The sequence below is a fragment of the Aedes albopictus genome, chromosome 2 (assembly GCF_035046485.1).
Source record: "Aedes albopictus strain Foshan chromosome 2, AalbF5, whole genome shotgun sequence".
NCBI classification, from domain to species: domain Eukaryota; kingdom Metazoa; phylum Arthropoda; class Insecta; order Diptera; family Culicidae; genus Aedes; species Aedes albopictus.
Genome location: NC_085137.1, coordinates 418,707,325 through 418,733,210, shown reverse-complemented (window position 1 = coordinate 418,733,210; position 25,886 = coordinate 418,707,325). Strand labels below are relative to the sequence as shown.

General features: G+C 42.2%; 1 protein-coding gene across 1 annotated transcript; it reads left to right on the top strand.

The window, feature by feature from the left end:
- Positions 1-7,850: 7,850 nt before the first annotated feature.
- LOC134288499 (pre-mRNA-processing-splicing factor 8) lies at positions 7,851-25,657 on the top strand. The gene is made up of 7 exons (XM_062853538.1): positions 7,851-8,016; positions 8,282-9,296; positions 9,378-9,503; positions 10,008-10,869; positions 10,944-11,768; positions 11,842-12,034; positions 21,379-25,657. Exons 2-7 carry the CDS (start codon positions 8,290-8,292, stop codon positions 25,515-25,517), a joined length of 7,152 nt encoding a protein of 2,383 aa, XP_062709522.1. The 5' UTR covers positions 7,851-8,016; positions 8,282-8,289; the 3' UTR covers positions 25,518-25,657.
- The last annotated feature ends 229 nt before the right edge of the window (positions 25,658-25,886 follow it).

The following is a 25,886-nucleotide window of genomic DNA, read 5'->3' as shown; positions in this document are numbered from 1 at the left end:
ATTTCGTAAGTGTTAAGCTAGTATGACACTCTTTGACCAATGCCAAATATTAGACCACTTTTGACAGTTAAATTTTGACCAAGGTGTGCCTGGCAAACAAAAATATTTGTCACTCTCGAAAAACGAATAGAGACAAACAGAGCCAAACAACCTGCCAAAATGTCGGCACCAACATTTCAAAAGGGCGTAACTGCATTCACAACCAGTGCCTTCTCACAAAGCTGTGGAGCGTAGGGAAGATTCAAATATTACGTCCATCGTTTTTCGGGATTTCTAGACCCCCCCTCCCCCCTCTGTCACGCACTTTTCCTATACCCAATACACGTACTGTCACACTTTTCTAGACCCCCCCCCCCCCAAATCATGGACGTAATTTTTGAACGTTCCCGTATCCCATCCCTCTCGAGCAATCCACTAGTACAAATAGAAAGATAAAATCCTCCTCTTCCGATTAATGGATGTGAATTGCGTGAGATGAATGAAATACGACCCACAGCTCTGTGAGAAGGCATTGGTTGCAAAAGCAGTTACGCCCTTTTGAAATGTATGTGCCGATTTATCTGTCAAAAATGGTCAAATAGGGCACCGCACTGTTTTGATTTTGCATGGGATTTTGACGTGTCTTGGCCTTGTTGTTTACAAAATTTCTGTAAGAGTGAAGGAGAAGGAGATAATTTCATGCAGTGCCCTATATTTGGCGTCTGAACAAACAGTGTAATAGCACCCTTACGTCTGTTTGTCTCCTGAGTTTTCCCACACGAAAAGAAAAATCATTATTGAATGTATAAGAAAATGTTATACATTTTTGCCATTTCGTTTATGTTATAAACCATATAAGCGAATGTAATGTATAACATAAGAAACAAGCAATGAAAAGTATAAGTTTGGCCTAATACGAACAATCAGTAGCGCTAATGATTTTTATTAGAATTCTTATATTGTCAATGTGGTACAACAAATGAAATTTATTACAATCCCGCATAGAAAAATACAATTCACGGTATCGGTCATATTATAGGAAATTTGTTCGTTGAATGATAATGATACAAGTTAAAATAATTCTATGGTTGCATGATTGACAATGAAAAAATGATATTATTCAGTACTTTTTGGAGATCATACCACTTATGACAATGATTAACTCAATCATAAATGAATAATTTTGAATCATGAATTCACGTGAATTTACCGGTTTGAATACTCTGAAAAGTGAAAGCTAACACGACGACGAATATTCACACTTAACTTTTATTACCGGGCTCAGTTATCGAATTACCGAATTCTCAACAGCTGAGCTCTCGGTGATCACCTCGGTAATCAAGTTCAACTACCGATTACTCGGTATTACGTTATATCTGGTAAAATGTCAAAAATTACTGAGCTGCTCGTCAAATTATTACTGAATACTTTGTAGAAAAAGTACCGAGTAGCCAGTAATTTTTAATTTCAACGATTTTACCATTTACCGAGCACCTCAGTATTTATTCTACGGATTTCCGTAAATTTTTAACCGTAATATCGGCAAATGATGCAAAAGCAAGGAAAATTTGAGAAAAATGAAACAAAAAAATAAATATTCGAAGTGGTTTTTTTTTTTAATTTATACAAAGCGATCAATACGTGTAATGCCTCGTGTAATGCTTAGTTAAATTGATGCCAGGAAACGAAACCAACCGCACGATTCCTTATTAAAATTTGTATTCTGTGCAGCATACCAGAAATCCCTGGTTCCGGCGGAGGATTCAGTCTAGGGAAGTTTTGAATTCCTCCTCCCCCCCCTCCGCAGAACGTCGGATCGTCGGCCGGGTGAACAGATATACGTGGTATTTTACGTGGAATTCCAGTCTTTACAGATGTCTCGGATGTATAGCGCTTTCCTGTTAATTTTTTAACAGCAACATCTAATTCAACCAGCAACCCTGAAACTGAACGAAGATGGTTTGCTGTAAATATTTTAACATATTCTCCGTGCGGTTGAAACCCGGAATTTTCGACTAGGGAAGTTGGTTTTTTCTCCAAATCCGTGCGTCTGACCGAACTTCGGAAGTGGTGCGCTGTATAGCGGACCAGGTTTACTATATAGCGCACCACTTCCGAAGTTAGATCCGACGCACGGATTTGGAGAAAAATCCAACTTCGCTAGTCGAAAACTCCGATTTTCAACTAAATTGAGAATACATTGATGATTATGTAAGTTTACCAAATGATTATTTATTACTTTGTAAAACTTTCTGAACCAAAACCACAGCTAAAAGCAGGGCTAAAAGCCAACAACTCTGATAAAAAATGGCATTCAAGCGCACCATGCCGGGACAAACTCTGACTATTATTTATTAATACAAATGGCGTCACATAAAAATTCCAGGAACTGAGGCCTCGGTTATGGTTTTGAAGAGTATTCAGCACTTTTTTACTGATTGTACGGTACTCTTATTTACGGAGCTCACTAGAAGTACCGAGGAACGCAATATACAATGTTAATCGGTACTTGTTATTACTGATATTTGTAAAAATAATTTGTTTTGCAGGGTGATCAGTAAAATTACTTACTGAAATCGGATAATTGTTCAAAAGTTTACTGATTCCTCAGCATAAATTAACTTTTACAGTTTGAACTCAGCAAAAATTATTACCGAGGTGGAATTCGATGTTTTAGTGTGTTGGTTTCAGTTTCTTACATATTAAAGAACATGATCCACTTGTAAATCAGGCCGGAAAAGTCACACTGTCGTTTTGACGACTATAAAACAGGAGACACACTGTGATGGAATCGGACCACTATTTCACTCTAGATTTCATAGCTCCGCTGCACCCAAGTCTATGCATTTGCTATAGCACTGTGGTGGTGTTGCAACATATAACGCTGCCCGTGTAAATGCATCGGCCAAATCACAATTGCAGCAACTATTTTGGGGTCAAATGGGTGCTGCCTCTGAAGCCGATACGCACTGGCTGAGGACAAAGCTAACTTACCTTCCATATCTTGCAATAGCACTCCAAAGTTGTTTCTCCTCCTGCCACCGAGCCTGCTACCTTCTTCAACATCATTACTTTTTAGTCACCCGCGAGCACCAAGTTGATATGGTCTCATGGGCACAGCGCGAGGAAAAATGCAACCAGCCACCGATCACCACAGTTCGAGTCTAAGATGGAAAAAAAATACTTCGATACCAAAAACATAATTAGAACAGGGTATGCAACAACATTGACAGATGGTTCCGCAGGGGTGTGCATTTTTTTCAAGTCGATAATGCAGAATTATGAAATATTTCATTCGTGTTTATATTATTCAGTGAATCATAAAGGAAACGATAAAGTGATTATAATGTGAATGATTTGACAAATTTTTTGTTCGCGAAAATGACCATTTTTGAATGGTAACGATACTTAACAACCCATTCGGTCTATCATTCAAACTCCAAATATGATATACTTTATCACCAATATGATTCCCAGTATCATTGATTTATCATCCATTCTATGATACCGTGAATAATCGAAAAACGATAAATTGTATCATAATCGTATGATACCGTTTTATTCGGGATATATTTTGAAACTACCTTGTTCTACTTTTTCCTTTTCCAGTAAGCATGATCAATAATGAATACACATTTTTTGTGAAATACTTATTTTATTGATTATTTAATGATTTAATGCACACGAAAACACGAATACACCATGAAGAAAATTGCGATACTACGCAATCCGGCGGCATCCAGCGGATGTAGTTACTGCATGTTGTAGGTATTCCAGCGACTAGTTTACCTTCCGTAACTCGCGCGGTTGACTACCTGCGTCAGCACCACGCTAATGCTGAGTACAAAAAGCGAGATTTTTTCATCGTGTTGTACAAAATACAACACCGCGATCGCTCGAGGGTTAAGGACACGGCGACGTGGCGTATTTGTTTCAGCTTGTTGATGAAGTCGATGTCGTTCCGTTAGAGGCAGTTAGAAGTTTCGCTTGAGATGTTTGTCTGTTTTTGCGCGCCAACATCAGTCAGTTCAAAATCGTTTATGATGATGTATCTCAAAATAGTAGAAATGAAGATAATCTTTCATTTCAGCAAATATATCAAAGTCTTACACGCCGCCTTCACCGCGAACTCCTTCATTTCCCGCGTTGACTGGTTTCCCATTGTCCCTGATCTTTCTCCGTCGTGATCCGAGTCAGTAATCATGACTCACATTCGGGGAATCTTCTTGATGCCATCCAAGCCATTTGTTTTCTCTTCCGTGCCGACGATCTTCGCAGATTTCGAACCGAGTTTCGATCAGGGCAAGGATCAGGGTCAGGACCGGCAGTAGAAGTTTCGCGAGGTGCGACTGCTGTCTCCGGCCGTTATAGCATGGCTTTTCAAACGGCAGCGGCTACTCGAACGAGGCCTTGACCAGGAACTGGATTTCTATCAGGATCTGAAATTTCAAAAATTATTAAACCTTCTTACCTAGCAGCAATCAATTAAAAAGAAGCTTACCCCCAGAATAATTACCTGATAAAGCTAGGTCAAAAACTCTAGTGGAGGAAATAATGCAATTAACTCTTTTGTTTACGAAATTTACTGCTGCTCGCAGGCGCCGCTTGGCGGGAGATATTTTCAAACGGCTAACTTATGCAAAGTATAAGTTAAACCTTATACTTTATGTCCATTAATCAAAAGACATGAAAAGTATAAGTTTATCTAATGGTAATGTTGTGGTATCATAATAACTGAGATAAGGAGAATTAATAATTGTTATTAGGGTTATATGTTGTAGATTATAAAAGGCGATTCTAGTAAATAAAATTATTGAAATATTTTTCGTGCAACCTTTTCGTTCTGGCGATATTTAGATCCTCAATTCAATTCGCTTTATTTTAGAGACTTTCAGCCTTGGGCTGGTTCATCTCTTTGAGAAAAGAGAGTTTATAATGACTCCCCTGGGCAGTTAAATTACATTAAATACAACAATACACAAAAAGTGTAAGTGTGATTCCTTAGCATATTCCTTTGCAGTATCAGTACGTGTTGCGGGTATTCTTCATCGGGTTGTTGTGGTACTTTGGTCGTTCTCCGTAATCAGCGTCATAATTCAGGCGTAGGTCGTCATCGTTGTATGTACTAGTGTTAGCCAATGTAGCAGTTTAAATATGGTCAAACAGCTCAGCGTCTTTGAGGAAACGTATTGTTGCTGCTTCGCTTGCTGCGTCGTTGCATAGTGCATCTCGGATGGATCCAATGTTGTAGAGCTTGCGAAGGTCATCAAATTTGGGACAGCTACTGATGAAGTGTTCTACGGAATTGGAGATTCCGCAAAGATCACATTGTTTGTGGAAGTTAGATCCACCAGCCATGTTGTGGGACACTCGAGTGTGTCCCGTGCGAAGCCTTGAAAGAACCTTTTGGTCTTTATAACCTTGTGTGTCGGTCCATCTATCGGTGTCTCCTTTTATTTTGCGAATAAACGGATCTCTTCTATCGCTCCAGTCCTTGGCCCATGCTAGCCCGACAATGTTGTTGATCCACTTTTTAATGTCTTGTCCTGGAACGTTCTGCGTATAGCGCCTTCTATGCAGTCTACCTTGTGAGGCTAATTTATCAGCAGTTTCATTGCCGGGTATCCCGCAATGCCCCGGGATCCAAATAAACGTGATATTGTTATTGTTGTCGAGGATTGCCTGGGTTGCCTGAATCCAGGGATGTTGGGAACAGGAAGAGTTCAGTGCTTGTATTACGCTGGCTGAGTCCGACAAAATGACAACCGGTTGATTGGATGGCTGCGAAGCAGCCAAGAACACTGCCATAGCCTCTGCAGAAAACACGGAGCATATATCCGAGAGTCGGTGACTAATGTTGACGTCTGCTCCACAGACACCGATCCCAACTTGTTCACATGCTTTAGAGCCATCTGTATATCTTTGCGTATGATATCGGTACTCAGTTACTAAAAGGTGTGTTACTGACGATCGCAGCGCTGCTGTGTTATCACCGGCCTTGAAATGTCTTTTTATCGAGAGGTCAAGTTTGGGGGCAGGAGATCGCCAACCTCTGGCTCCGGTCCAGTAGGTCTCTGCAACTGGAGGGAGAGTTTGATTGGCTACCGTTCTTAGAAGTCGATTAGCCTCACCGAGGATAAAGACCTCTGTGTCGCAGTGACTTGTCTTCTCCAAGAAACTAACAGCTCTTCTGCAAATGGCGCTAACGAATTTGTATTCGAACGGTAGTGATCCTGATTCAATGCAGGCTGCTACTGCTGGAGAAGATGGTAGAAGTCCTGATGTTATCCTTATAGCGTTATTGTAGATAGGAGCCAGTTTACTGCACAGCATGTCTGATGCTCTACATGACAGCTCGATGCCATATAGTAGCTTACTGTCGATAATTGCGCGGGCAGCTTTTAATCGGGTTTTGCGATTGTTGACTGTATGGTTCTTAGCGAGTACTTTCAACAAGTTTAAGCGGGTTTTGCATTCCTTTTTGACGTGGGTGCAATGGTCGACGAAGGAAAGCCTGCGATCGATGTAAACTCCCAAGATCCGAACAGTTTTTTTGAATGGGATAGCGATTCCGCGTATGGTGACCGGTTTTAATGGTGGGCGGTGTTTGAGGGAACATACATGCGTTCTGACACTTTTGTCGGCAGACATATTAAAGCCCGTAGAATCAGCCCATTTTGTGACTGCCGTTACCGCAGCTTGGAGCTTCCTCCTTAATGCCACCGGGTGTTTTCCTACAGCTACAAGGACAATGTCGTCCGCGTACACGAAAATATAGATCCCTTTCGGAAGTTTTTCAAAGACACCATTCATTGCTATTAAAAACAGGGTAACAGCTATGACGGAGCCTTGTGGCACTCCGGTTTCCTCAGTGGCAACGGTTGAACGATGGTCTCCGATGAGCACTTGGAATGTGCGTTTTGAGAGGAAATTCTTGATGAAATGCATGATGTTACCAGAAAGTCCCCATCGCGTAAGTGTTTTGAAGACGTTGGGTGTATATGCTCGATTGTATGCTTTTTCCAGATCTAGTATAGCTATTTCCACATGATGATTGGCTAAAAGTGCATCATTCAGCACCTGGCCTAAGGTAGCGAAGTAACTACCTGTGCCATGCCCTGGTCTGAAGGCGTGCTGTCTGTGATCGAGAAAATTTCCATCGGTGAGATATTGTATCAACCGACGGTTGACCATCCTCTCGAGGACTTTCGATACACAGGATGTTAGTGATATCGGGCGAAAGTTATTTGGTTCACTCGATGGAAGTTTGCTTTTTGGTATTGGGACTATTAGACTGTGTTTCCAACTCTCTGGAAGCGTGTTGTTGATCCACTCTTGGTTCAATAGTTTCAGAAGAAAACGTCTGCCTCTTTCGGTGAGATTTTTCAACATGGGATACCCAATCTCATCAGATCCAGCTAAGCTGCCTTTCCCTTTACTAAGAGCATAGTTCAATTCCATTAAAGAGAATGGGCTGTTGATTTCGTGGTTGTTGTCGGCGGGAACAAGGAGCTGATTGATGGAATCCGTTGAAACATTGTTTGCACGGATAAACTAGCTGTTGTACCGTTGGATTGCTGAGAGGTCAGCGAAATAATCTGCGAAGACATTTGCTACGACGCTCGGTTCACGTGTGATGGTCCCTTGATGACGGATTGCCAGTCCATTCATTTTGCGCTTGCCGTTTAAAGAGTTCACTTTGTTCCATAGTTCAGTGGGAGTTTGTTGATCGTTAATGCTGTCCAGGAATTTGTTCCATATTTAGATCCTTTTCAAATGTAACACCTGAAATGCACAAACAATATCGCACAGACCTTAACGCCTACCCTGCCCAAAACTGGTTACCCTACGCGCACAGCTGTCAAAATCCCCGAAAAAGGAGAGTGTGTTGGTGCGCTCGTGAAAAAGTCGAACATCGCAAAAACGTTTTGCTGGAACGCGTTTTAATCTGTGAAATTTTCCCATTTTTCCACGGAAAACCTCCACCAAACCAATGCTAAATCAGTGAATTTTGTGCATTAGCGGACGCCAAAACCGGTGAGTATGAAGTTTCATGCGAGCGGATGTTATTTTACGCGAAAATAGTGTTTGAATTTTTCGCATCGCGGCCGGCCTTCGCCACCCAACCAAAAGCCAGACAGAAATGGCCGACCTTTCAGTCGAATAAAATTTTCGGTTTTGCATTCGACGCAAATTGAAATTGTTTTGACTGCTGGGTTCGAAGTCGATTAAAATTTAGAAAAAGTAGATGGTTTATATGATTTATTGATAAAAATTCATAAAAAATGTTTTGCAATTGCAGGAACAACAATGGCTCTTCCGCCGTACATGATTCCACCCAATCAATGGGCCGCCCATATGATGGCCCAGCAGCAGGCCTTCGCGGTGCAGCAAGCTCAGGCTCAACAGCAGCACCAAGCGGCTGCGGCTCAGATGCATGCGCAGCAGTTGGCCGCAACGCAGATGCAGATACCGCCCCCGATGGGGCACATTCCGCCGCCGGGGCCACCCAAGCCGGATCCGGTTCTGTCGGAGGAAAAACTTATGGAGAAGGCTCAAAAGTGGCAACAGCTGCAAACGAAGCGGTTTGCCGAAAAGCGGAAGTTTGGATTCATCGATGCCCAGAAGGAGGACATGCCGCCGGAGCATATCCGGAAGATTATCAGAGACCATGGTGACATGACCAGTCGGAAGTACCGTCATGACAAGCGAGTGTATTTGGGGGCACTGAAGTATATGCCTCACGCGGTTATGAAGCTGCTTGAGAATATGCCCATGCCGTGGGAACAGATTCGGGACGTGCCGGTTCTGTATCACATCACCGGAGCGATTACCTTTGTGAATGAGATTCCTTGGGTGATTGAACCGGTTTACATTGCCCAGTGGGGTACTATGTGGATTATGATGCGTCGAGAGAAGCGTGATCGTCGTCACTTCAAGCGGATGAGATTCCCGCCGTTCGACGACGAAGAACCTCCGCTGGATTACGCGGACAACGTACTGGATGTGGAACCGTTGGAAGCCATTCAGATCGAATTGGACACCGAAGAAGATGCCAGTGTGCACGATTGGTTCTACGAGCATCGACCGTTGATCGGAACACCGTATGTAAACGGGTCGACCTACCGGAAGTGGAATCTGGCGTTGCCTCAAATGGCCACGCTCTATCGATTGGCCAACCAGCTGCTGACCGACTTGGTGGACAGCAACTTCTTCTATCTGTTCGATCCTAAAAGTTTCTTCACGGCCAAGGCGCTGAATATGGCTATTCCGGGAGGACCGAAGTTCGAGCCGCTCATCAAGGACCACAACGTCGGGTAACGCTGATATTAGGAATTGTTGTCTGGAGAGAGGACGATAATTTCATGGTACTTCTCTTTTTCTCTGTATCGTTTCAGGGACGAAGATTGGAATGAATTCAACGACATTAACAAGATCATCATCCGTCAACCGATTCGAACGGAGTACAGGATCGCTTTCCCGTACCTGTACAATAATATGCCGCATTTTGTGCATCTTTGCTGGTGAGTTTTATGCTACCGAAGTGATGTTTCCTGTTTTCACGATTTACAATGTTTCTGAAAAACCTATGTACCTACTTAAATTTGATGTTGAATTTGTATTTGAATCTAAGTTACAGCATAGCTTGTTCAAACAAATTCAATATTATGTAGAATCATACAATTTGCGTCACCGCTTACGAGGAATCGTACCGCTGTAGAGTCAAGGTCATTCCATATTCCCGGTGGCAGAACAAACCAAAGTCGAATAAGAACCAACTTACTATCACACCGCAATTATGCCAACCAGCATAATATCACATTTTTTAATTCATTTTAATTCAGTATTTTTTCCCAACTTCAATGTGTTCATCGACTGTGATCTGCATGTTGATTGCTTACCGAAGTGCAATGGAAGCAATCGTTGAGGATCACGAACAGTTTTCCGTTTTTCTTCCCGACCCAAGCTGTTGGAACCCATTTCTATTCCCGTGTGTAATAGATCTACGCTTATGTCTCCCTACCCAGGTATCATACTCCGAACGTGGTCTTCATCAAAACCGAAGATCCGGATTTGCCAGCGTTCTATTTCGATCCGTTGATCAATCCGATTGCCCATCGTCACGCTGTCAAGTCCGCTGAACCCCTGCCGGATGATGACGAGGAGTTCACTCTGCCAGAGGAAGTTCAGCCGTTCCTTCAGGACACCCCTCTTTACACGGACAACACAGCGAATGGAATATCGCTCCTGTGGGCACCCCGTCCGTTTAATATGCGCTCCGGACGTTGTCGACGAGCCATTGACATTCCACTGGTTAAGAACTGGTACAAGGAGCATTGTCCTCCTAACCATCCGGTCAAAGTTCGGGTCAGCTATCAAAAGCTGCTCAAGTACTATGTACTGAATGCGCTGAAGCATCGTAAGCCGAAACCTCAGAAGAAGCGCTACCTGTTCCGCTCGTTCAAGGCGACCAAGTTCTTTCAAACCACCACGCTGGATTGGGTGGAAGCTGGGCTCCAGGTGTGTCGCCAGGGTTACAACATGCTGAATCTGTTGATCCATCGTAAAAATCTTAACTACCTTCATCTGGATTACAACTTCAATTTGAAACCGGTGAAAACTTTGACCACAAAAGAACGTAAAAAGTCCCGTTTCGGTAATGCGTTCCATCTGTGTCGGGAGATCCTGCGTCTGACCAAGTTGATCATCGATTCCCACGTGCAGTACCGGTTGAACAACGTGGATGCGTTCCAGCTGGCCGATGGACTGCAGTACATTTTCGCTCACGTTGGCCAACTGACCGGAATGTATCGGTACAAGTACAAGCTGATGCGGCAGATCCGCATGTGTAAGGATTTGAAGCACTTGATCTACTATCGGTTCAATACGGTGAGTTTAATATATTCCACTTGTAGAATTTTGAGAGTTCCTGAACTCAACATCAATCTTTTCTATTTTTATAGGGCCCCGTCGGTAAAGGTCCTGGTTGCGGTTTCTGGGCACCCGGATGGCGCGTCTGGTTGTTCTTTATGCGTGGCATCACCCCACTGTTGGAGCGTTGGTTGGGAAATTTGCTCTCGCGTCAGTTCGAAGGTCGTCACTCGAAGGGTGTTGCCAAGACGGTCACCAAACAGCGTGTCGAATCGCACTTCGATTTGGAATTGCGTGCCTCGGTCATGCACGACATCGTGGATATGATGCCGGAAGGTATCAAACAAAACAAGGCCAGAACCATCTTGCAGCACTTATCGGAAGCGTGGCGCTGCTGGAAGGCCAACATCCCCTGGAAGGTACCAGGACTGCCGATCCCGATTGAAAACATGATCCTTCGGTACGTCAAGATGAAGGCCGATTGGTGGACCAACACTGCCCACTACAACCGGGAACGTATCCGTCGCGGCGCCACAGTTGACAAAACCGTTTGCAAGAAGAATCTTGGACGACTGACACGTCTTTATCTGAAGGCTGAACAAGAACGACAGCACAACTACCTAAAGGATGGTCCGTACATTTCCCCCGAGGAAGCAGTTGCCATCTACACTACAACGGTCCACTGGCTGGAATCCCGCCGATTTGCGCCGATTCCGTTCCCTCCGCTCTCGTACAAGCACGACACCAAGCTGCTGATTTTGGCACTGGAAAGATTGAAGGAGGCGTACAGCGTCAAGTCACGTTTGAACCAGAGCCAACGCGAAGAGCTGGGATTGATCGAGCAGGCGTACGATAACCCTCACGAGGCCCTGTCCAGAATCAAGCGTCATCTGCTGACGCAGCGTGCATTTAAAGAGGTCCAGTTTAAAACACCTCAATCGCTTAGAACCCGTTTGAATAATTTGAGTGTTTTCTCTAATTTCTTCACAGACTGGAATCGAATTCATGGATTTGTACAGCCACCTCATTCCGGTGTACGACGTCGAGCCGTTGGAGAAGATTACCGACGCCTATCTGGATCAGTATCTGTGGTACGAGGCGGACAAACGGCGATTGTTCCCGCCGTGGATTAAACCGAGCGATACGGAACCACCACCGCTGTTGGTGTACAAGTGGTGCCAAGGTGAGTTTCAACAATGGTTTGTACCATTTTTTTGATTCGTTTTTCAGGAGTGGAAAGCTATCTAATAGCTCACTTTCAGAAGCATATTGCGGGCGTGTGCTTTGTGACAATGAGATTTGGTTCGAAATCATCCCCTTGTTGCAAACCTCACGCTTGCGGTAGGTTTTACAACAGCTAGGAGAACGTGGAACAGTCGGCGTCGTAGGGTTTGACCAACACGTGTGAAATGTCGCTAGAAAGACGAATCGGTCAGTAGATGATCATCTCTCGATGTGAACAGATGCTTTGTTTAGCCGCTAGCTTGCTTCCTTTGTGCTTTTGATCGTACGCGATGCGTGTGAAATCCGAGCGAGTTCCGAGGTCTATTTGCAGTAGAGAATATTTTGGAATTCCTCCTTTTCGGAATTCCGGATAAACCAAATAGCAGATATGACTATTTTATCAGAGCACTGAAGGCCTTTTCCTCCTTCTGATATCCTACGAAAAATTAGTTGACATTCGCTTCAAGTAGAAACAATAATGTGGTAGCGGAATGAAATCGGTAGTGCGAACGCCAGTAACCGGAAATACTCGCAATGTTCGTGTATTTGATCTACCACCAGATATTTCAGATGATGACCTGACCAGTACTGGCAAAATACGGAACACTAAAGCGTACCATTGACAATCATCTGAAAATATCATGTCCACTCCAGTGAGAGCGCCAGAAAAATGATGAACAGCGATCGACTTTACAACCCTTGACCCTTGGGAATTAGATAAAGCAATGTCTGTGGTTGAAGCGGCCGCGAGATAAGAATGACCAGAAAGCGAAGAAAGCAAATTCAAAGTGACAGCTCTTGTTGGGTTCGAACTCGAACTTGCATAGTGCTATTTGTACTCAGCATTAGCGTGGTGCAGACGGTGGTGGCCAACCACGCGAGTTACGGAAGGTTAAACGAGTTGAAAAGTTTATGCCAGGTGATCTTGTAGGTCACCTGAGCATTTCACGATACTTCCAAAATAGGTCAGTACATGGTGAAATGATTGAAGACTGGATGAAACCTGTGAAGAACCATGATGTTCCCTACAAGTTGCACGAAACAACTCGTGCTGATTGGGAAATCGGAGGTCTCACTGTTTGTCGAGGATCAATCAAATTCTATACAGATGTCTCAAAAATTGGAATACAAACGGGAGCAGGAATCTACGGCCCTGGACAGTGTTTGGACGAAAAAGTGATAAGTGAACCACTCGGCAGTTTTTTTCCCTTCTGTTGGTTCTGTTTCAATTACCAAGCGGTGTATGTTCTCTCGTCGAGTCGCTTGGTTCACGAAGGAATACAAAGAAGAAACTCCGATATAAACAAGCTGCGGCTTTGAGCGAGCATCGCTAAGTGTAACACTTACCGATGATCTCTCATCGTTGGCTTGGGACAACTGTGAATAATCGTTATTTTTATCAGTATTTAATGCGTTTTCGCTTTAAAAACGTGAACTACTATTTAATTTAACTGTATTCATGGCGTTGCAGGTTGTGTAGTCACAATAAAAAATAATTATGACAATAAAATATTCTTACCGAATGCATCGCTTTCAATAACGTCATCGAGCATCTTCTCTCTTGATTGCGCTCTCGTATCGAACCGGACAACAGAATGAACAGCATTTCGAGGAGCGTTCCTGAGCATGTCGGTTCACGAAATGTTACATTCACGAATGTATCACTTGCTGAGCATGGACCATTCAGTGATTCGCGATAAAAATCCACACACTGGCCCTGGAATACAAATTTCAGTGGCGATGGGGCACTATCCTACGGTGTTTCAAGCAAAGATTTTTGCTATTTTAAATTGCGCAAATATTTGCCTTGAGAGAAAATACAGATATGCAAATATTTATATTTTCTCAGGTAGTCAAGCACTCACAAATGTACTTCAAAGCTTGCGGGGAATGCATTTTTTTCACTGCGCACTGCGCAGGCTGTGCCATGGGCACTCAGTAAACTTATACTGGGTTCCAGGTCACTGTGGCATTGAAGGGAATGAAATAGTAGACAAGCTTGCTAGAAGTGGTTCCAATTTACAGTTTGCTGGCCCAGAATCATTCTGCGGTATCTATTCTATATATATCTATATATAAAAATGAATTTCTGTCTGTCTGTCTGTCTGTCTGACCGTTATGAATTCAGAAACTACTGAACAGATCGGCGTGAAATTTTTTGTGTGGGTGCTGTTGGGGCCGCGCCGGGGAAGGTTCTTAACTTGGTGTGAGACCTCTCCGGTCTCTGGAACGGGGGACTCCCATATAGATGACTTAGCGGGGGACGTCCCTATAGAGCTGTATGCCAAAAAACACAATAGGCAGGCAGTACAGGTACTCTTCGATATAACGTACAAAAAAGTTTTCTCTTTGTACGTTATATCGAAGTGTACGTTATATCGAAGCAGAGAAAATTTTAATATTTTTTATGCTAGTATTGAAGTATTCGACGTGAAATTAATCCCAAATAATGATTTCGGTGAAATTCACAAAACCAATAATGAAAAACTTTAGTTTTGACGAAAAAGTCATTTCGTTTTTTGTGCTTCGATATAACGTACATTTTGCTTCGATATAACGTACACTAAATTTTTCCCCAAATTGCGCTAATTCTGGGTAACATTTGATTTGAGTGATTTCGTAGTTTACCTAAGGGTTATTCATGGGAAAAATAAAAAAATTCAATGTTGTACGTTATATCGAAGCAAAATGTACGTTATATCGAATTCGCTATATCGAGGGTACGCTATATCGAGGGTACGTTATATCGAAGAATACCTGTACGACGTTTTCCGGGACAGCTAGTGTCTAATAATAAAAATGGACCTGAAATGCTGGGCTGAGCAGAGGGAGATATCCAATTGGATGGATGTCAAAAATTGCAAAAAGCCAAACGAATTATAACATCAAATGCTTATAAAACTAAAAAGCTCTTGAGGCCGATTTCTTCACTTACCCGGCTTAACGACGCTAGCCTGGTTTATCTTAAACCACACTTAAAGTTAAGCCAAATTCTTAAGCCAGGTTTAAATAATTGCATTTCTTCACACCGGCTTAGCAAATGAAAGCGATGGCTTACGCTAAGCCAAGCTTAACGAAATTTCCCATATCATTCCAGTGACTTTCCAATGGAAACGTCAGTTTAAGCCGCCGATATTTTGAAATGCCCGTTATATGCAGTATGGAGTAACAACAACAACACATCCGCTAAAATTTTAGCAGGAAAAGCGGACTCGCTCGGTAATTTTTCGGATGCAGAAGGAAATTAACAATAATGAACTACCTAGACTGTTGATATTTTACCTAATGCTAGTATTGAAGATCTTCGATTTAGTACCTACTCCATATGATCGTTCCAAAACATTTTGTGTTCGAATTTGCCTTTCTTTGTACAATGTTTTAGTGCCCCATTGCAGAAAAATTTAATGTTTTGATATCTTGATGATTTTGTGGCTATATCGGTCTCTTTCTACTCATAGTATAAGGGAGTAGAGATCAAAGTGGATAATGAAATGATAGATATGATAGTATTCGCTAGGTAGCGAACAAGTGTGAAAATTTTATAGAAGGTGAAATTAGGCAAGTAGGCCATGTATTGAACGAATACCTCGAATGCGTGAAACTTCTGCCGTGCGACCTGTGCTTTTAAACAGTTTTGATATCCAGAATCGCCTTCGAATAAATAATCTCCATTATCGCCTTGTTAGAGTTGCATTTCGAAAATGAGTTTTTGAAAATGTGTTGGTCGTGAGATGATCCAGAGTCCAGCCCATTTTTCGAATATGTTTAAAATTTTGAACTGTGTACATTCAATGAAAGCCACAGCAAAGTTCAAGTTCAACTAGAAACTGAAATCCATTAGTAGAAACAGTTTATTCCACTTTTAATCAATTCGTTGGTGTTTTTAATACTTTATTTCAAAAATGTTTAGGTGCCGTTCACACGCAACACTCTAAAGGAAAGGATCGTGCGTTACGGCTCCATACAAAAGATTTAGGATTTTAATATAAAAATGCGTTAAATGCGAAAATGTAGATTCAATGTCATCATATATCTTCGAAAAACGGAGACGAACCAGCCTCGGCCTGAAAGTCTCGATAATAAAGATAAAAAAATCTTCGAAAAAGGCAATTAATATTCATCATAATAAATGGGATTAGATGTGCGCTGTAAAAATCGAGTTTTGCAGCGAGTTGCAAAACATTTTTGTAATGAAAAACAAATCACTAGAATATGATCATTTCCATCAGTACCATCGCGCTTCGCGGTGGTTCGGTGGGAACGGTCATGTGTTCAATCATGCTAGACAAAAATTTTGATCAAGCAAGCTGTACAATAACCATGACAATTTGGCAAGCTCTTGCCGTGACAGCTCTGGTTGTGGATCGAACAATTGCATTATGATTCATAATACAACCGAAATCAGTTCCATAATGCAATTGCAATTGTTTGGTATAGGTAATACGAAAAACTAGTCCGTTGTGATACGGCAAGTATAAATAAAATTTCATAATGCTGAGTTGCAAAACGATGTATAAAATCCACTTGCGTTATTTTTAGATAGGGGAACTTACGTATTTTCGACAGTTTTGTTCTCTTTGCCATAAGAGGTTTTTTGAAACCTATTGAACTCAAAGCTGGCCTCAAATCTTTCCAAAGTAAGCTGAATGATATGGCCATGTTTCAGGCATTTTGGCCGACAAAAAAACGCCACGACGAAGAGAACAAACCTGCCGACAATATCCAACGTCACCCTATTGGGTGTTCAAATTAAGTTTAGAAGTACACCACGAGTAATACTTTTTATATTTAGAATTCAGCCATTCCATAGAAAAACGATATAGTGCATCTCCGGTTGTCGTGAAACTTGGTGGGCTTGTAGTTCTTCGGAAATAATTAGACCCGTATTTTTGGCGTAACATATCAAAAAATCAGAGATGTATGTTTTTTAGTTTTTGAGATATGATTTCTGATTTTTTGATATGTTACGCCAAATTTCCTGAAGTTTCTGATAAAAATATAAAACCAGGGTACCTCTTTGGTCCCGAGACCATAAAAACGTGAAAAAAAACTAATATATTTGCATATTTTATAGTACCCTTTACATTTTAGCCCCTTTAACGTATTTTTTCCTGAAAACTACAATTCAATAGCTTTCAAACAAAAAAAAATAAGAAGTTTAAAATCGGTAAAATGGTTCAAAAGTTACGATTTTTTGAAAATTTTTAGTTTTGAAAAACCTTGATTTTTGGACCACCCTATATGAAAATTGGTCACCCTAATGACGAAATAAAAAATACGGGTCTAATTATATCCGAAGAACTACAAGCCCACCAAGTTTCATGACAATCGGAGATGCACTATACCGTTTTTCTATGGAATGGCTGAATTATGAGTCAAAATGTTGAATATTCGATGGGCTAACCGTGCTTTGTACTAATTTTTTGTAAGAAATTAGTGTATGAAAAGTTATTAGAAGAATTTTTTTAGTGTCATCCTAAGCTTGTTTGTTGAAAAAATAATATCTCTTGAACCATAAGAGACAAAAATATGTTTATTGTGACATATTGTGACCTGAAATTATGGAAGGACCGGATTAATATAAATAGAAACTTTAATGCAAATGTACTTTCGACTTCCAAATCAGGATGACTCCAAAACTATCAACACGGTGCCTTTTTGAAGACTTTCAACACGCAGAAAAATATATATTAAATTCTAAAATAAACGACTTTGAAACAAAAATAAAATACCATTGATCCACGGCCTAAGTGCAATTTTTTTTGAATCAACAACAGCGAGTATTAGTTTCAAAGTATTTATTTTGTTGTTTTAAAGTCTAACTGTCATAAGGCTGAATGTAAATTCAAAGTGAAAAATATTTGATTCTAATATTCAATTTCATTGAAACAAATATATTGCTACTTTATTTCAAAAATATTTGTTTTTGAATCAAAAAGCACATATTTTTGAATCAAATACAGATTTTTTTCGTTTTAAAAATATTATTATTTGATAGTAATAAATTTCAAAACGAGCATAAAAATATGTTTGAAATGGATTACCTGCTTTGATTGATTGCGATCTAACAAATACTGAGATTTTGTGATCAAAATGCTCCCGTTAGTTATGAGATCGCATTCAATCAAAGAAGATAATCCAATAAAAATGGATAAGACTGTTGGGGAACAATATTTACTATATTTATCTTATCTTATCTTTATCTTAATGATAGTTTTTTGAATTTTACAGTTTTATATTTTTCGATGATAGACCTGCCTTTTGCTGATGTTTGTAGCATGGTGTGCAGTTACCTCTTGTTACATCAGCGACAGCCGGTGGAGGGGGAGGCGGCGTAGTTGCAGATGCAGATTTGGTGGATGGTTTGGTGGATAGCGCAGGAAGATTCTGTCAATTAAAAAGGGTTTTCGTAGTAAACATAATTTTATGAATAGTAGATGTTTACCATTACGCCAACATGCACTTTCTTCTTATCTCCTAAAAACGGCTACAAAATGAGTTCCTCCAGTTCCACTTGCACTTGAGCAAGGTTAGCTGTGTAGCCGTTATCTAGAAGAAATGATATGATTTTTGGACATAAACTATAAGTTTTACTTTACTGTACTTACCAATAATGAAGGCACCCACTGTGTCATTCGAGAAACCAAACGTTTTAAATTGATTTAATGTTTTTAGTATTCAAACATCGACCTCATCTTCTTCAACAATTTCGTCCGGCGAGTATTTTATTTTTTTCACTTTATGACAACATAAACAAAATGGTAGGGGAAAAACTTGTGCAAAATGCTATATTTATTTCAAAGTAGTTATTTTTTTAAATCAAAGACACAAGGACTTTGTTTCTAATAGGGTATGTGTTCCATCAGTAATCTCACGCTCCCATATTCATCCTATTCGAAAACTAGCGATTACGGCACCGATTGATTCCGTTCTTTTTGATTTCATGCGTGCTCACTCCCAACAAAAAATACAAAAATAACAAACAAAACAAACAACGCTTCAATCCTTTGTTTTTCGTAGGATGAAAAAGGGAGCCACATGCTTAATAAGGGAACCAGTACCCTACATTTATTTTAGAATCAAAGTCACTTAGTTTTAGAACCAAATATTAATTTGTTTTGATTTAAAAAACAGTATTGAATTTGAATCAAAGTGGTAATGCATTTGTTTCAAATATGCGACATTTTTCTGCGTGAATCTAATGTAAAAACTTGATTGTCCCAAAAACCGACGTTGAATGTTTTATATTGACGACGCGCCGGCTGTAGGTTATCATTTTCTTTATCCTCGCCTCCATCCGTATCCAAACGTTTTACAATTGTATCGTTCCTAAGTGTACATGTTTTATTAAAAATATTTTCTGCTGTTTCAAAAAATTATCCATGGAGCAGGTGAAGAAACCCAAACTCTTCAATTTGCAGCTTAAGCCTGGCTTAGCGCTGCTAAGCCACCTAGAGCATCGCTTAAAATAAGCCACACTTAACGTAAACCGTAGCTTTATTAAACCGGGTTTAGTGATTAAACCGAGGTGAAGAAACCGAAATAAAGTTAAGCCCGGTTTAAAATTTTGCTAACCTTGGTTTAAAATTTAAGCCCGGGCGAAGAAATCGGCCCCAACAAGAGAGCTCTATGTAACACCGGCCTAGTAACTGGAAACTAACAGGCTCTAACAGGTATCACTTGAAAAAAAAAATATTGGCCAGATTCAGAGTGATATCTGTCGTGTCTGTAATACGGAACGTGAAACCTCGCAACAGCTGCTTTGCAGTTGTGGTCCTTTATACACGCGCAGGCAAATATTTCTAAATAGTGGCTGCTTGCAATTCAGTGATCTGCAGAACCTGGGAAGGTCTCGGAGTTAATGAATTCTATTGCACCTGACTGGGAGACGACGCGTCGTGGCAGAAGCTGATTACTTGGCACATGATAATTAGTTAGCTCGGGATAAATCGGATAAAAGTTCCTCCCGAGATTTCTACCGAAGATTTTTTTTGTAATACGCTCAAGAAAATTTTTCAGAGTTTTTTTTCTGGTTTTTTACAGGAATTTCAGCTGGGCAACTTCATAAAGGTTCTCGTGGGGTTTATTTTGATGCCTGAGATTTCTCTCGGAGTTTCTCCTAGAACTTCTCTCAGAAGATCCCTTGCGATATAGGGCATAGGATGACTCTCACAGTTTTTCTGCATTTACTCTGGGCTTTCTCCTAAGATTTTCCGGTGTGCTTTCTGGGTTTTGTACAGGAGCTATTGCTGATATTTCTCATTCATTGGGTTATTTCCGTGATTTCTTTCAGAGTCAGGCTGTTCCTCATAGCTGTACCGGATTTATTGTAGTTGTACCCCTAGAGTTCTTGCAGGTATTTTTCCGCGGGTTTTCCTCAGAATGTCGCCTGGGATAACTTACCAAATTTCTTATAAGAACTTCTCGGAGAAAAATTCGAACGAAATCAAGTGAAATCTTGCGAGAAACACCGCAAAGCCTTATTGAAGAAATCTCGAAACCTGAGAAAAATGAGACATCTCGGAAAAGAGTAATCCCAAAAGGAAATTCAAGGAAGAACTCTGAAAATCTCATGGAATTGTGGGATAAGCTACTAGCGAAATTCCGTGAGGAAATCCAAGAGAAATAGCGGAAAACAATGGTAAAAATTCCTAGATGAACTGTTGGAAAGCTATCCAGGATTACCACTTAATGACACTCGTGAAGGAACTTTAAATAATTTTGGATAGATCTTCAGGAGGAATCCAGCAAAATACTGCAACCATATCGGAAAACCTCCGGAAGAAATATCGGGAGATGTTGGAGTATCTGACATCGCGTGAAAAAATTCTGCGAAAATCTGAGAAGGAACTCTGATAGAAATCCCAATCCCAAGAACAACTCTCTGAAATCTTGAAAAATGCTTACTTATTTATTTTTTGGGGATATTCATGTATATTTTTAATATATACCTTTTATGTTTCGATTATTTTTTTTAAATTTTCTTAAAATTTTCTTAAAATTTCCACTGGAAAAACCTGGATAACTAATTTTAATTTGAGTTATGAGTAGAAACCCTATAACAGGATTATACTGAAACAGGCATAAGGCGCCGTCCACAAATTACGTAACGCTCTAGGGGGAGGGGGGAGTATGGTTAAGCGTTACGGCTCATACAAAAACTTTAGGATTTTCATACAAAAAAGCGTTACGGAGGGGAGTGTGGGGATCAAAAAAGGTCGATTTTAGCGTTACGTAATAAATGGATGCTGCCTAAGTGCGGCATTTGTAATTGAAATCCTATCATTCTTCTTCCCATTCCAGGCATCAACAATCTGCAGGAAGTATGGGACGTCTCCGAGGGCGAGTGCAACGTCCTGCTGGAATCCCGCTACGAAAAACTGTACGAGAAGATCGATTTGACCCTGCTGAATCGACTGCTGCGTCTGATCGTGGATCACAACATTGCCGATTACATGACGGCCAAGAACAACGTGGTCATCAACTACAAGGACATGAACCACACCAACAGTTACGGAATCATTCGGGGACTGCAGTTTGCCTCGTTCATTGCCCAGTACTATGGGTTGGTGTTGGACTTGCTGGTGCTCGGTTTGCAGCGGGCTAGCGAGATGGCCGGCCCACCGCAGATGCCGAATGATTTCCTAACGTTCCAGGATGTGGCCACCGAGTCGTGCCACCCGATTCGGTTGTACTGTCGGTACGTGGATCGGATTCATATTTTCTTCCGGTTCACGGCGGAGGAAGCGCGGGATTTGATTCAGCGGTATCTGACGGAACATCCGGATCCAAATAACGAGAACATTGTGGGATATAATAACAAGAAGTGCTGGCCTAGGGACGCAAGGATGCGGTTGATGAAACACGACGTCAACTTGGGTCGGGCCGTGTTCTGGGACATCAAGAATCGTTTGCCGCGATCGGTGACAACGGTTCAGTGGGACAACACCTTTGTGTCGGTTTATTCCAAGGATAATCCCAATCTGCTGTTCAACATGTGCGGATTTGAGTGCAGGATCCTTCCCAAGTGCAGAACTCAGAACGAGGAATTCACTCATAGGGACGGCGTTTGGAACTTGCAGAACGAAGTGACCAAGGAACGTACGGCACAGTGTTTCTTGAGGGTGGATGACGAGTCGTTGTCCCGATTCCACAACCGTGTTCGTCAGATTCTGATGGCATCCGGTTCGACAACCTTCACGAAGATTGTGAACAAGTGGAACACTGCTCTGATCGGATTGATGACTTACTTCCGCGAGGCTGTGGTCAACACGCAGGAATTGCTTGATTTGTTGGTGAAATGCGAGAACAAGATCCAAACCCGTATCAAGATCGGTCTGAACTCCAAAATGCCCTCGAGATTCCCGCCGGTGGTGTTCTACACGCCGAAGGAGCTGGGTGGATTGGGTATGTTGAGTATGGGTCACGTGCTGATTCCCCAGTCAGATTTGAGGTGGTCCAAGCAAACCGATGTAGGCATTACCCATTTCCGATCTGGAATGTCCCACGACGAGGATCAGCTGATTCCGAACTTGTACCGATACATCCAACCGTGGGAAAGTGAGTTCATCGATTCGCAACGAGTCTGGGCTGAGTACGCTCTGAAGAGGCAGGAAGCAAATGCGCAGAACAGACGGTTGACGTTGGAGGATTTGGAGGACAGCTGGGATCGTGGTATTCCTAGGATTAACACCCTGTTCCAGAAGGATCGTCACACGTTGGCCTACGACAAAGGTTGGAGAATCCGGACAGAGTTCAAGCAGTATCAGGTGCTGAAGCAGAATCCCTTCTGGTGGACGCATCAACGCCACGACGGTAAGTTATGGAACTTGAACAACTATCGAACGGACATGATTCAGGCCTTGGGCGGAGTAGAAGGTATTCTGGAACACACGCTCTTCAAGGGAACCTACTTCCCCACGTGGGAAGGTCTCTTCTGGGAGAAGGCATCTGGTTTCGAAGAGTCGATGAAGTACAAAAAGCTGACCAACGCTCAGCGTTCCGGTTTGAACCAGATTCCGAACCGTCGGTTCACCTTGTGGTGGTCACCTACGATCAATCGAGCCAACGTGTACGTCGGTTTCCAAGTGCAGCTAGATTTGACCGGTATATTCATGCACGGTAAGATTCCGACGTTGAAGATTTCTCTGATTCAAATCTTCAGAGCTCACTTGTGGCAAAAGATCCACGAATCGATCGTTATGGATCTGTGCCAGGTGTTCGATCAGGAGTTGGACGCATTGGAGATTGAAACGGTCCAGAAAGAGACCATCCATCCTAGGAAGTCGTACAAGATGAACTCATCCTGTGCCGATATTTTGCTGTTCCCGGCTTACAAATGGAACGTGTCACGGCCGTCTCTCTTGGCAGATACCAAGGACACCATGGACAATACGACAACTCAGAAATATTGGTTGGACGTTCAGCTCCGCTGGGGAGACTACGATTCCCATGATGTTGAACGATACGCCAGAGCCAAGTTCTTGGACTACACGACGGATAACATGTCCATCTACCCGTCTCCGACAGGTGTTCTAATCGCGATCGATTTGGCCTACAATCTGCACAGTGCCTATGGTAATTGGTTCCCGGGTTGCAAACCGTTGATCCAGCAAGCCATGGCAAAGATCATGAAAGCCAACCCGGCCTTGTATGTACTTCGGGAACGTATTCGTAAGGCACTGCAGCTGTACAGTTCAGAACCTACTGAACCCTATCTGTCCTCGCAAAACTACGGAGAGTTGTTCTCGAATCAAATCATCTGGTTCGTAGACGACACCAATGTGTACCGAGTAACAATCCACAAGACATTTGAAGGTAACTTGACAACCAAACCTATCAACGGCGCTATCTTTATCTTCAATCCACGAACGGGACAGTTGTTCTTGAAGATCATTCACACGTCCGTCTGGGCTGGTCAGAAACGTTTGGGACAGTTAGCCAAGTGGAAGACCGCTGAAGAAGTAGCTGCTTTGATTCGATCGCTTCCGGTTGAAGAACAGCCGAAGCAGATCATTGTCACTCGTAAGGGTATGTTGGATCCACTTGAGGTGCATTTGCTCGATTTCCCAAACATCGTGATTAAGGGCTCCGAACTGCAGCTGCCTTTCCAAGCTTGCTTAAAGGTTGAAAAGTTTGGTGATCTTATCCTGAAGGCAACCGAACCCCAAATGGTTCTGTTCAACCTGTACGACGATTGGTTGAAGACAATTTCTTCGTACACCGCCTTCTCTCGATTGATCTTGATCCTGCGTGCTTTGCATGTCAACACCGAGCGAACCAAGGTCATCCTGAAACCGGACAAAACTACGATCACTGAAGCTCACCACATTTGGCCAACTCTCAGCGATGAAGAATGGATCAAGGTCGAAGTTCAACTTAAAGATCTGATCCTTGCCGATTACGGCAAGAAGAATAACGTCAACGTTGCGTCTCTGACCCAGTCGGAAATCCGTGACATCATTCTTGGCATGGAAATCTCTGCTCCATCAGCCCAGCGGCAACAGATCGCCGAAATTGAGAAACAAACCAAGGAACAATCCCAACTCACCGCTACCACCACCAGAACTACCAACAAACATGGAGACGAAATTATCACATCCACGACCAGTAACTACGAAACCACAACATTCAGTTCCAAAACCGAATGGCGCGTCCGAGCCATCTCAGCCACGAACCTTCACCTCCGTACGAACCACATCTACGTCAGCTCGGATGACATCAAAGAAACCGGTTACACCTACATTCTACCGAAAAACATTCTCAAGAAATTTGTCACCATTTCGGATCTTCGTGCCCAAATTGCCGGCTATCTGTACGGTGTAAGTCCTCCAGATAACCCTCAGGTCAAGGAAATCCGTTGCATTGTGATGCCTCCACAGTGGGGTACCCATCAACAGATCAACCTCCCGAACACCCTCCCCACGCACCAGTATCTCAAAGACATGGAACCCCTCGGATGGATCCACACCCAGCCAAACGAGTTGCCCCAGCTTTCCCCACAGGACATTACCACCCACGCCAAGATCATGTCTGAGAACACCACCTGGGACGGAGAGAAAACCATCATCATCACCTGTTCCTTCACGCCCGGTTCCTGTTCCCTGACGGCCTACAAACTTACCCCCTCCGGGTACGAATGGGGTCACAAGAACACCGACAAGGGCAACAACCCCAAGGGATATCTCCCGTCGCACTACGAGCGTGTCCAGATGCTGCTGTCTAACAAATTCCTCGGATTCTTCATGGTGCCGGCGCAGGCCAGCTGGAACTACAACTTTATGGGCGTGAGGCACGACCCGAACATGAAGTACGAACTGCAGCTGGCCAATCCGAAGGAGTTCTATCACGAGGTGCATCGGCCGTCACATTTCCTGCTGTTCTCCAGTTTGGAGGAAGGTGCCGACGGAAACGGTGCCGATAGGGAGGATCTCTTCGCGTAAATCCGGTTGGGAAGTGAATGTGAGAGCGTGCGTCTGTTTGAGTTTTAGTTTAAGGTTATATATAAATTACTTTACTATTACCTATGTAAATAGTCGCTTGGCTCTTTGACGGTATCTTTAATAAAAAGTTTAAAATAATAGCGGATTGTGTCTAATGATTTTCCGAAGCATTTCTAACGTTCATAAGAGAACGTTTTGCAAAACTGACTTTGTACCGGAAACTCAATAATAACTAATTTTATGAGTATAGCACACAAACAAGAGACAAAATATCTTAAAATATAGAATAACTGAATTAGTTATTATCGAGTTATTGCAAACAACATTAGTACAAAATTTGTTATTAAAAAAGATCATAGTTATTGTAAA